Source organism: Mesoplodon mirus (genome assembly GCF_964341445.2).
Source record: "Mesoplodon mirus genome assembly, chromosome: 2".
NCBI classification, from domain to species: domain Eukaryota; kingdom Metazoa; phylum Chordata; class Mammalia; order Artiodactyla; family Ziphiidae; genus Mesoplodon; species Mesoplodon mirus.
The window spans coordinates 156,788,643-156,802,035 of NC_138977.1; the positions used below are offsets into that span (position 1 = coordinate 156,788,643).

Sequence of the window (13,393 nt, forward strand, 5' to 3'; positions counted from 1 at the left end):
TGTGTAGTTTTCTTTTTTTGTACTATCTTTGTCTGGTTTTGGTATCAGGGTGATAGTGGCCTCATAGAATGAGTTTGGGAGTGTTCTTTCCTCTGCAATTTTTTGGAAGAGTTTGAGAAGGATAGCTGTTAGCTCTTCTCTAAATGTTTGATAGAATTCACCTCTGAAGCCATGTGGTCCTGGGCTATTGTTTGTTGGAAGATTTAAAACCACAGTTTCAATTTCATTGCTTGTGATTGGTCTCTTCATATTTTCTATTTCTTCCTGGTTCAGTCTTGGAAGATTATACCTTTCTAAGAATTTGTCCATTTCTTCCAGCTTGTCCATTTGATTGGCATAGAGTTGCTTGTAGTAGTCTCTTAGGGTGCTTTGTATTTCTGTGGTGTCTCTTGTAACTTCTCCTTTTTCATTTCTAATTTTATTGATTTGAGTCCTTTCCCTCTTTTTCTTGATGAGTCTGGCTAATGGTTTATCAATTTTGTTTATTTTCTCAAAGAACCAGCTTTTAGTTTTATTGATCTTTGCTATTGTTTTCTTTGTTTCTATTTCATTTGTTTCTGCTCTGGTCTTTACAATTTCTTTCCTTCTGCTAACTTTGGGTTTTGTTTGTTCTTTCTCTCCTTCCTTTAGGTGTAAGGTTAGATTGTTTATTTGAGATTTTTCTTGTTTCTTGAGGTAGGCTTGTATAGGTATAAACTTCCCTCTTAGAACTGCTTTTGCTGCATCCCACAGGTTTTGGATTATCGTGTGTTCATTGTCATTTGTCTCTTGGTATTTTTTGATTACCTCTTTGATTTCTTCAGTGATCTCTTGGTAATTTAGTAACGTATTGTTTAGCCTCCATGTGTTTGTGTTTTTTACGGTTTTTCCCCTGTTATTCATTTCTAATCTCATAACGTTGTGGTCAGAAAAGATGCTTGATATGATTTCAATTTTCTTAAATTTACTGAGGCTTGATTTGTGACCCAAGATGTGATGTATCCTGGAGAATGTTCCATGTACACTTGAGAAGAAAGTGTTATCTGCTGTTTTTGGATAGAATGTCCTATAAATAGCAATTAAATCTATCTGGTCTATTGTATCATTTAAAGCTTGTTTCCTTATTTATTTTCATTTTGGATGATGTGTCCATTGCTGTGAGGTGTTAAAATCCCCCACTATTACTGTGTTACTGTCGATTTCCTTTTTTATAGCTGTTAGCAGTTGCCTTATGTATTGAGCTGTTCCTATGTTGGGTGCATATATATTTATAATTGTTATATCTTCTTCTTGGATTGATTCCCTGATCATTATGTAGTGTCCTTTTTTGTCTCTTATAATAGTCTTTATTTTAAAGTCTATTTTTTTCTGATATGAGAATTGCTACTCCAGCTTTCTTTTGATTTCCATTTGCATGGAATATCTTTTTCCATCCCCTCACTTTCAGTCTGAATGTGTCCTTAGGTCTGAAGTGGGTCTCTTGTAGACAGCATATATATGGGTTTTGTTTTTGTATCCATTCAGCAAGCCTGTGTCTTTTGGTTGGAGCATTTAATCTATTCACGTTTAGGGTAATTATCAATATGTATGTTCCTATTACCATTTTCTTAATTATTTTGTGTTTGTTTTTGTAGGTCCTTTTCTTGTGTTTCCCACTTAGAGACGTTCCTTTAGCATTTGTTGTAGAACTGATTTGGTGGTGCTGAATTCTCTTAGCTTTTGCTTGTCTGTAAAGCTTTTGATTTTTCCATGGAATCTGAATGAGATCCTTGCTGAGTAGAGTAATCTTGGTTGTAGTTTCTTCTCTTTCATCACTTTAAGTATATCATGCCACTCCCTTCTGGCTTGTAGAGTTTCTGCTGAGAAATCAGCTGTTAACCTTATGGGAGTTCCCTTGTATGTTGTCTTTTTTCCCTTGCTGCTTTTAATAATTTTTGTTTGTCTTTAATTTTTGCCAATTTGATTTCTATGTGTCTCAGCGTGTTTCTCCTTGGGTTTATCCTGTATGCGACTCTCTGTGCTTCCTGGACTTCGGTGGCTATTTCCTTTCCCATGTTAGGGAAGTTTTCAACTATAATCTCTTCAAATATTTTCTCTGGTCCTTTCTCTCGTCTCCTTCTGGGACCCCTATAATGCGAATGTTGTTACATTTAATTTTGTCTCAGAGGTCTCTTAGGCTGTCTTCATTTTGTTTCATTCTTTTTTCTTTATTCTGTTCCGCAGCAGTGAATTCCACCATTCTGTCTTCCAGGTCACTTATCCGTTCTTCTGCCTCAGTTATTCTGCTATTGATTCCTTCTAGCATAGTTTTCATTTCAGTTATTGTATTGTTCATCTCTGTTTGTTTGTTCTTTAATTCTTCTAGGTCTTTGTTAAACATTTCTTGCATCTTCTCGATCTTTGCCTCCATTCTTTTTCTGAGGTCCTGGATCATCTTCACTATCATTCTGAATTCCTTTTCTGGAAGGTTTCCTATCTCCACTTCATTTAGTTGTTATTCTGGGGTTTTATCTTGTTCCTTCATCTGGTACATAGTCCTCTGCCTTTTCATCTCGTCTATCTTTCTGTGAATGTGATGTTTGTTCCACAGGCTGCAGGATTGTAGTTCTTCCTCTGCTGTCTGCCCTCTGGTGGATGAGGCTATCTCTTCACCATCTTCTAACTTCTGTTGTTGCTCATGAGAATGAGTGTCTGATCTTGATTTGTTGATGCCTGAACTATTTGTTTTCTTTCTGAAATGATTAAAATTTTTAGTTATGCTTGATGCTTTGAAAATTTGTCATGGCATGTCTTGGTCTGAGTTTATTCTCCTTGCAGTTAACTCATTCGATGGAGCTAGGATAAATTCTCCATTTGGGTCTTTTTTCATTTATTCTCCTTGAAATTAGAAGCCTTTTTAATTTGAAGGTACATATTTCCCTTCAGTTGTGGGGAATTTTCTCCCATCTTTCGTAATTTATTCTCCTTTATTTTTCCCTGTTCCCTTTTTTGAAATACCTATAAGGTGGTTGTTGAATTCTAGGGTTGATTCACTATGTGTGTTATCTTTTCTGTTATGCTTTTTTTAAAATCTATTTGCCCATTTGCTTCATGTTCTGAGTAATTGTCTCAATTTTATGTTCTAACACTTCTATCTAGTTTGGTAATCATATATTTAAGTTCCAAGCACTAATTTTAAAAATTATTATTTTCTCATATTCTCTTAAGTTTGTTTCATTTTCTTTTTTTAAATGAGATGAAATTTACATATATTAGAGTACACTGATTTTAAGTGATCAGTTTGAGGAGTTTTGATCCACGTGAACAAACGTGACAAACACTAATCAAGATGTGAAACATTTGGACTACTCCAGAAAGTTCCTATGTTTCCCTCTCCAATCCTGTCCCGACCCCCCACACACACACCCAGCCAAGGCACTACAATTCTCTTTTTTATCACTATAGTTTAGAACTGTAGTTCTAGAACTACATTTAAATGGAGCCATAGGATATGCACTCTTATGTGTCTACTGCTTTCATCAACATAATATTTTTGAGATACATCCATATTTTGGCATGGTTGTTCCTTTTTTGTTGCTTTTGAATAGCATTTCATTGGATGAATATGCTACAACTTGTTTATCAGTTCACTTGTATGATGTTTACATTGCTTCCAGTTTGGAGCTGTTATGAGTAAAACTTCTGTGAACATTCTTGTACAAGTCTTTTTGTGGACAAATATTTTAAGTTTTCTTGAGTAAGTACTGAGTAGGAGTGGAATTTCTGAGTCATAAGGGGTATTTTTAACTTTAGGACAGTTTTCCAAACAGTTTTTCAAAGTTCTTGTGTCATTTTAACACTACTCTCAGCAGCAGAGTATCAGCTCCAGTTCCACATTTTTCTCAACACTTGGTATTGCCAGTCATTCCAATTTTAGCCATTCTGGTAGGTGTGAAATGGTATGTTGTTGTGCTTTTAATTTGCACTTCCCTGCTGATTAATTATATTGAGAACTTTTTCATGTGCTTATTGTCTATTTGTATTCCTTCTTTGTGAAAAATACATGTTTCAGACTTTTACCTATTTTTGTTTTTCTTTTTATTATTGAGTTGTAGGCATTCTTTATATATTCTAAGTCTATTATCATATATACAAACATACATATAATACATATACATCTATTTGATAAAAATGTCATATATAGATATAAATAATATTTTTCTTAACTTTGGCTTGGATTTTTATTTTCTCAAATGTGACTTTTGATGTGCAATGTTTTTAATTTTGATGAAGCCCACTTTATAAAGTTAATTTTTTATGGCTTTTTAAAATCCTGCTTGAGAAATCTTTGCCTATCCTAAGGTTGCAAAAATAAAAATATTCTTTTTTTTTTTTTTTTTTTTTTTTGTAGAAGACTTACAGTTTTAGCTTTTACATTTAGGTCTATAATCCATATCAGATTTTTGTGGATGTAGCAGTAAGAGTTGAGGTTAATTTTTTCCCATGTGGATGTCTTGTTTTAGCACTATTCGTTAAAAAGACTATCCTTTTCCTATTGAATTCATTGGCCTTTGTTGAAAACCAATTCATTGTATTTAAAAATGTTTTTCATTTTAATATTTAATTTTTTTTCAATTTTTATGAAACATATTGTATATAGAACATATATATAAATAGATAGAGATATAGAATATGGGAATTATGGAGCATAATAATAATATGAACACCCTTAACCCACCAATTAAGAATATTACTCAAAATTTTTGAAGCTTCTTATGGGTTATTCCCTAATCTTATGACTGTTTTTCATACAGTGGTAACCCTAGCCTCAGGTTTTTTTTTTAATTCCTTTAATTTTTGAATATATTCTTACCTCATATGTAAATATTCCTGAATTATTTATTATTTAGCTTTTGTGGTTTTTGAATTTTATGAATATTGGCATAAGTTTTGTGTGACTTTTTTCCCTGCTCAAAATATTTCTAGGATTCATCTATATTATTAAATGTTGCTATAGTTTGCTTGTTTTCCATCCTGTGTGTTCTTCCATCAGATGAATGTGCCACAGTTTATTTAGCCATTCACCTGTGTGTGGATATTTAAGTTGTTTCCAGTTTAGAGATAATAGAAACAATACCACCCTGATCTTTCTTGGTTTCTGCTTGTGTATGTGTGTAGGAGTTTCTGCAGGAACAAAATAGTGTCAAACTGTCTTCCAAAGTCTTTGTACCAATTTACACTCTGTTTCTCCATAATCTAACATTGTGTATTATCAGATTTCTTAATTTTTACTGTCTCACAGGTATAAATTCTCATGTGATTTTAATGAACAATTTCTTGAATATTAATGAGGTTGTTTATCTTCTCACATATGTTGGCAATTCCTTTTGATTCTTTTATAAAATATGTTTTTCCATACCTCCTTTTTTGTATAATTGGTGTAATATCTTCTCAAAATTTTCTCAAAACTTTCTAAATATATTAGAGTTAGTTTGGGTTTGGGTTTTTTTTCATAAATTATTTTGGTTGCATCCAGGGTAGATTTTTTTTTTCTGGTTTATTTTATTTTTTGCCCTTTATGCTATAGTCTTTCCTCAACTACCTGATGATTCCTGGACAGTTCCTCATTTAAGAGTTAAGGAAGACTGTCTAGGAGCATTTTGTATGTGGATAGACTTGTTGACTGGAATACCCTCTTTTAGGATAGCTTGGTAGACAGCCAGATATTAACTGGGGTCTTACAAATTCCAGAATTAAGAGGAGTTTGCTTTTGTCCACAGTGCTCATACCAACTATTTATTGTAATTTTCACACAGTTTATTTTATTCGTTTAGGGATGAACCATTTTGTTTTTTGTTTTTCTTTTGCTTAGAGGATAAATAACTGGCCAGGGACTTCCCTGGTGGCGCAGTGGTTGAGAGTCCGCCTGCCAATGCAGGGGACACGGGTTCCTGCCCGGGTCCGGGAAGATCCCATGTGCCGCGGAGCGGCTGGGCCCATGAGCCATGGCCGCTGAGCCTGCGTGTCTGGAGCCTGTGCTCCGCAACGGGAGAGGCCACAACAGTGAGAGGTCCGCATACCGCAAAAAAAAAAAAAAAAACAACTGCCCAGTACTGGGGGGCTGGTGGCAGAGTTGATTCTTCTGTTCTTCAGCCTTTCAAATTATCTTTCTCATTTCAAACCTTCTTCTGACTGCTGCTCTTCACCATTGTTCCTGCCTTCTATGAATCTGAAGCCTCTGAACTGAAGAGGCTGAGCAAAACTTCTTGACTGAATCATAGGTTGTAGCTTCCTTCTTTCTGTTTCTTGTGACAATACTCTTCTGTATGCAAAAGGCTTTACAGGAGTTTCTTGAAGTCTTTCGTCAGCTCAAGGCCTTTTTCTGTCCTCTTCCTTGTTATGAGTTTATACATTTTAAAACAGTTTTAATGAGGTTTTAATTTAATGTTTTAATGAGGTTTCTGGGCAGGCATACGAAAAGCAGTCTGTTAACTTGATTTAGAATTCCAGCTTTTTATTGTAAAAGCTGAGAAGAGAAGAATGCAGTGCTTGACCAATGGAATGTCTTTTTCATGAGACACCTGGGTGAGAGAGATATTTTTTGTTGGAGGACCTTTTTTGTTGTGGTTGTCATAATGTGATTCAGATTTTGGAGCAAGTTTTTTAATCTTCAGGCTGCTCCATGATAAAACTCTGGGACACCATTTGCTTTGGAATCTATGCTGCTAGGACCCCTCAGGATCTACACATAGAACATCTATTTCTAACCTAGAGGCAATAACATCTGTCAAGATCATTGAGGGGATTAAAACATCACTTGTAAAGCACCTAGCACAGAAACAAAAATTGATTAGTTAAGTAACATTATAGTGCTGTCTGTTATCTAGTTTAATTTTTATACCATTAATAGAGTCCTTGATTATTTAAAGTTTCTGATTGGTATCCTTATTTCCTCTTTCCTGACTCCTCTCACTCTGAAAAAGGAAACTCTGTGGGTTATTCAAGCTTTAGGTAAAGAGAAGAGCCTTACTGATATGAATATGCAATAACAAACTTCCTCTAAACTCTTAGAACTGTCAGACATCCTTGTAGAGGGAATGTTCTGTCTTTTCTTTATATGCCATTGAAAATCTTTGATTTTGATTTAGAGCTGCAATATAAATTCATGATTGGGTGGTTTTTCCTCTTTGATATTGTCTTGAAATTTTTTAACTTTTTTTTAACTGTAAAGTGTACAGATTGGCATTTTCCTCCAAGTTATATTAATTATCATGTTTAAGGTCAGAAAACACTGGCTTAATGTCTAATTGATCTATCAAAAACTTCTCTCCTTTTCTAGGTTATCTTGGAAGATCTAGGACTCTGAAAATGTTTCCCTTGAAGGATGCCGAAATGGGTGCCTTTACCTTCTTTGCCTCTGCTCTGCCACATGATGTTTGTGGAAGCAACGGGCTTCCTCTCACACCAAATTCCATCAAAATTTTAGGGCGCTTTCAAATCCTTAAGACCATCACCCACCCCAGACTGTGCCAGTATGTGGATATTTCTCGGGGAAAGCATGGTGAGTTGCTGTTGTTGTCTCCTATTTTGTGTTCTCTACCCTGTTACCCTGGTTAGGTTATAATATACATTGTAAACATATAAAGTAATCAGTATGTGTGTGTACAAGTGCCTTCACCTTTCACTCTAGCCAAACTGCAGCATTTGAGTTTTCCTTACTACATTTAAATGATTCATATTTCCCAGATCTGAGAATCAAGATTTTTAATTTTCTCTTTCAGGGAAGCCACCTATCCTCAAGCATTTCTTCACCTCTCTAAGAAGGAAATGAAAGTTCTAAAGTTAGAAACTTTAGAATTGTTTATTAGAGTGTATTTTATAATTGAAAGTAATACTTTGGGTTCAGTTTCTTCAAATGAAAAGAGAGTCACTTTTTTTTTACCTCTTTGGAGCTGCATTAGTCTTTTCATATAGGATTTCATTTGGAAAAGTTGAACTGTATTGGTTAAAAAGTCAGTGTTTCACCAGGAAGATGTTTACTGCCTTTTTTTCTTCTGTAGTCTGTATCTTAGTCCATTCTGGCTGCTAAAATAAGACACCATAAACTGAGTGGCTTATAAACAAGAAAGGTTTATTTCTCACAGTTCTGGAGATTAAGGCACCAACAGATTCCACGTCTGGTGAGGCCCGCTTCTTCATTGACAGCCATCTTCTCACTATAACCTCACATGGTGGGAGTGGGAAGGGAGTTCTCTCAGGCCTCTTTTGTAAGATCACTGATCCTGTTCAGGAGGGCTCCACCCTCATGACCTAATCACCTCCCAAAGCCCCACCCCCAAACACCATCACACTGAGGATTAGGTGTCAGCCTATGGATTTGGGTGGGGGGGACACAAATGTTCAATCTGTAGCACCCCTTGAAGTTGATTATGTTAGCAATATTTTAATTATTTTAAAATTATTTTTGAAAGCTTAATGCTGAGGTTCCAATTTTTAGAATTATTTTAAATGCATCTCACTGAAATATATTTAATTTTTCTAACAAAATGATTTATGAAAGTTAACCCTATATACTTGCTGATATTGTCCTGTATTTATTCCTGCAAAAATGGCATTTTCAGGTGTTTCAACCTAACATTAATAAAGATGCTCAAAAAATGCAAACTGTATTTCCTTTATTGTTTTGCTGAAAAACAGGCTAAATGATACTTTCAAGGTTATGCCTCTTAAAAAATAGTTGCTCTGAAAGTTTTCTAGACTGAGTAGAAAATGTTTTTTGTAATAAATATTATTGATGGCTAATATTTATTGAGTGTTTATTATATATTAGGTAGTATTCTAAGTATTCTAAGCTTTACATATTTTAATTAACTTAATGCTTACAATCTTACCATGAGGTAGCAACAGATAAGGAAATTGAGGCACAGAGCAATTAAGTAACTTCTGGCAAGTTTGTTGTTTAAAAACAAGCAAACAAAAAACCTTTTGCTAACATTTTTATTTGATAAATGGCTTCAATGACGTTAACTAAATCATAGAACTCATTTGGGGCTTTTTATATAATCGAATACCTGATAGATATTGTCCATCCCTGAATGCCTCAAACACCACCCCACCAATCCAATTACAAATTCTAAAGAATTTCCGCTTGTGGGGTTGACCTAGTTCCAAAATCACTCCAAACTTAGCAATATAGTGGATCCTCATTATCATCTGTAGTGAGTAACCATAATTAGTATTGCTGTTTTACATCTGCAAATTTGGAGTATGCCTGTTTTCCCAAAGTCTTGCCACTTTACTCAGTTCTTAGGACTTCTTCATCCTTGTATCCTGAAGTGCCCTTTATTTCTTCCCACTGTGTCTGGAAGCCTGTTTGGAGCATCACTTCATATGACTGCGGTCTTGCCTCTGTCCAGTTTTCCCTAGGCTTTCTTTTTATGGGATAATTGACTCAGTAGTCCTAGATACTTCTTGAGCTCCTTCTTTTCATCCCACTATCTAAATGAGGCCCTGTAAACACTGAACTAGGAAAAACCTTATGACATAATCCCTTTGGGGAACACTACTGCTAAATGCCCAGGAACCATCTTCTTAGTTATAAATGTGAGATAGGAACTAATCTCCTTAGACACTGTTAGACTCTCTTAATGTAGAACCCAGCTCAACATCTAGGTAGTCTCTTTAGACCCATCCACCATATTGCTGGTTACTCTGTTTCCCCTGCTTTCCCTGCTCCAGGATCTCAGCAGCCCTTTCTTCTAGGGACACACAGGTCATGGATGTGTGTAAAATTCATATATTTTAAGTTTGGCTGCCTGGAATGAAAATATCAATGATTGTCAAAAGGTTAGGGAATTTGATTATTTTTTCACTATTGGCAATGTTCATTGTCCTGAAAAGTTGTATGCATCATAAAGTGTAAATAAATTAGAATAAGTGTCGATGTGAAGGTCTTTTTGTTCCAAAACATCCCAGTCATTTCAGTTGAATTTAGTTTGAAAAGTTTGAAAAGGCCCTACTCAACAGTCTCCTTAGTGAACAACACATATTTCTCAATGATTTAATACCACATGATTTTGTTTTGGACTCCACTTAATTGTCTCCTCAAAGAATTTTGATTTTAGTTCCTTTCCCCCCTTTATTCTGTTCTTACTATACAGATATCTCACAGTTTGTCATTGTTAGTCCCCCATCTCCCCACCTTTCCCTTTTTACTTGGAGTAATGTGTGACATGTGGTCTGTTTTACTAACATTATGTTTTTACATGTTAGGTTAGTTCAGAAGTCAGGCTCTCACTGTTTCCTATGGATCATTCAAAACTGATTCAAGATGATGTTAGTTTCTTGCTAACTCAGCAGAATAATGTACTTAAACTCAAGCATAGTGTACATTAGAATTTGTGCACTTGATTTATTAAAGAGAAGTTGAGTAAAATATCTTTAAAAGAAAAAAGCCAATAAAGCATGAAAATACTTAAGTTAACAAACTTAATCTTTTTCTTTTGAACTTGAAATCTCAGCAGTTTTAGAAGCAGAATAAGGATTATAAATGGTAATACATTCCATTTTATTTGGTATTGGTTACCCAGAAATCTTTTGTTTATTGCTGGGAAAATCAAGAACAAAATTATTTTAACTAATAGATTTGAAATTTAGGTAGAGAATAATAGAATTGTTAAGAACCTATAAAATAATGTATTCTATATCTCTAGCTGCATATATATTTCAACCTAAGTGTCTATATCAGTTTAAAGTTCCATCAAAGAAACAAAACCAGTAGGAGATAGATAGCTAGATAGCTACACAGATATAGATTAATTGCTTGGAATTGGTTTATGTGATTTTGAGGTTGTGTAGACTCATCTGAAATCCATAGGGCAGGTCATCAAGGACAAGCTAAAGTTTTAGACAACAGCTGAAGTCACAGTCCAAGTGTGGAGTTTCTTCTCCAGAGAAGAGTCAATTCTGCTCTTAAGGCCTTTACAACTGATTGAATCAGGATCACCCAGAGTATCTAGGATATTCTTCCTTACTTAAAGTAAACTAATTGTAGATTTCATTTATTAAATGCCTTCACAGTAACACCTAGATTAGTGTTTGAATAACTGGAGACTATAGCCTAGCCATGTTGACTCGTAAAACTGACAATCACAGTAACCTAGTAACAATACTGTTTTTTAAGCACAGAATTTTTCTTTATCAGTTTTACTGTATAAATATTTATTTAGAGATTCTCTTTAAAAAGTAATGAGCTAGTCTCAGTTTTTAATGTGAATAACAAAAGAATGATGCAGTAACTATATTCTAATAACCTTTCATGTTTTAACGCATTTACAATTTACCTCTTTAAGTTAAAAAAGTTTCTTTTAATCTTTCAATCTGTTTTAGTCCCTCTTTTTATTCAACTGCCTTATTATCTGTCTTGCTTAATACTGTACTCTTTTCCATTTCTTAACATTGACTTAAAACATACAGTTCAAACTGTATGTACACTACAGTTGGCATTCATAAACTATTAGAAGAAAGATTATTTCACGGTTCTTGTATGTTCTACTCTTTAAAGTTCATTTTGGTGTCACATTTGTTTTTTATAAATAATGCCACTACATTGCTGACTTATATTTGGCACATTATGATTCTCAAATATTTCTGTCGTATTTTATTCTGTGAAACTATATTATTTTATAACAAACAGAAGTTATTTTCAAATAGTGGTCCTGAGTTTCAGAATGAAGACTCTCTAACAACTTTTTGAAAAAACTGGTTCATACTGGAAACATTGTTTTGGTATACACTCTATTACCTCTGGGAGAATCTTTGATATTCTGCCAAGGATTATGGTTCTGCTGTCTAACTTTAAAGTAATACCTTAAAGGTCCGTAATATCCTAAAGCTTTGGCAAACTCTGGCTTATGATATTTTGAAGGAGTTTCCTGAAGAAGCCTGATAATTTTTCTTTCCTAAATCATTTTAAGCCTGACAAATTTTAAGCTAATGCCAAACACTTTGAAAATCCTTCATAGATATGGAGACTTATGAATATATAATTTAAAATTATTCATTAATGGGGTATGCACATTTTAACATATTCTGATGGTTTTGTTTTACATTAAAATCAGTGCTATTGTGGTGGTATTATGCCTAGTTTACAACATAGGCATATACTTTCCTACGCAGGACACACTTCTGTTCAGACAATGACTGTCATTATGTGAGATTCATTCATTTCTAATGGCTACATTGAGCCTTTGCTCAAGTTAACTCATTTAACAAGTATTTTTAAATTAGTTGCTTATATGTTTGAGGTATAATTCTAGACGCTGGGGATGCATTTTGAACAAGACCAATATCCTTCCTGCATCATGAAATACATTATCTAGTAGAGAACAAAGGCATTAGATAAAAGTGTATACAAATCTTTAGGAGTTGAAATAAGTGCTACAAAAGAAAAGTACATTGTGGAATAGATTATATGATAGGAGGAGCAAATTGATTTGGGGGGACCAGGAAAGTGTTCCTGGAGGAAATCACATTTAACTGAGAAATGAATAATAATAATAGCTAACTCTTAGGGCTTCTTATGTGCCAGGTTCTTATTATGTATTAACTCATTTCAACCTCACAACAGCTCTATGAGGTAGGTACTGTTGTTTTACGGAAGAGGAAACCTTGGCATAGAGAGGTTAGCAAACTCCCCCAAGGGCACATAACTAATGAGTATTAAACCTAAAATTTGAACCCAGACAGAATAGTCTGTGCTCTTAACCACTGTGTTTCATGATAGCAGTTAACTGGGAGAAGGAACAAGGAAGATCATTTTAGGCAATGGGAATCCATGTGCTAGTATTTTAAGGTAGGAAAGGGGAAGGGAGACCAGTGTAACTGGAAGTTGGTGAGTGACAGACAAAATAACAAAATATAAAGCTAGACAGGGAGTTACGTATTCAGATTGATTAATTATTATATTATCACTTAGATTTTAGTATGAAAATATGTTGGAGGGGGAATAAGAATTAATATGAGAAGATTAGTTAAGAGATTGTTGTAGTAATCTAATGAGGGAGGATGTTGGATTGGACCCAGATTGTGGCAGATGGAGCAAACTTTACAGATTCTGGAAACATTTGGGAAATAGGAATAGCAGGGCTTTTCCTTTGGATTTGAGAAAGGGAGATTACTCCTAAATTTGTAGCTGGAGCAGCTGGCAGGATAGTGGTACCATTTACTGAAACAGTACTAAAGGGAAAGGCTTAAGGAGCAAAATATAAATTCAGTTTGAGTCCTGTTGTGTTTGAGGTAACTTTTATATTAAAGTGAGAAACTGGCTGTAAAAGCCTGGAGTTCAGAAGAGAGTTCTGGGCTTGAGATAAAATTTAAGAGTCTTTCAACCTTGGAAGTAAATAAGGAGAAAACACAGTCTGAAGACCCAGAATCA

General features: G+C 34.5%; 1 protein-coding gene across 4 annotated transcripts in view; it reads left to right on the forward strand.

Moving 5' to 3' along the window:
• The window catches only part of TBCK (TBC1 domain containing kinase), a 231,950-nt gene that overhangs the window by 2,998 nt on the left and 215,559 nt on the right, over positions 1 to 13,393 (forward strand). For all 4 annotated transcript variants that reach the window (XM_082606857.1, XM_082606856.1, XM_082606859.1 and 1 more), the window contains exon 2: positions 7,298 to 7,519. In XM_082606857.1, the coding sequence (XP_082462983.1) occupies positions 7,327 to 7,519 (193 nt within the window). In that variant the 5' untranslated portion in view covers positions 7,298 to 7,326. The remainder of the gene's footprint in view (positions 1 to 7,297; positions 7,520 to 13,393) is intronic.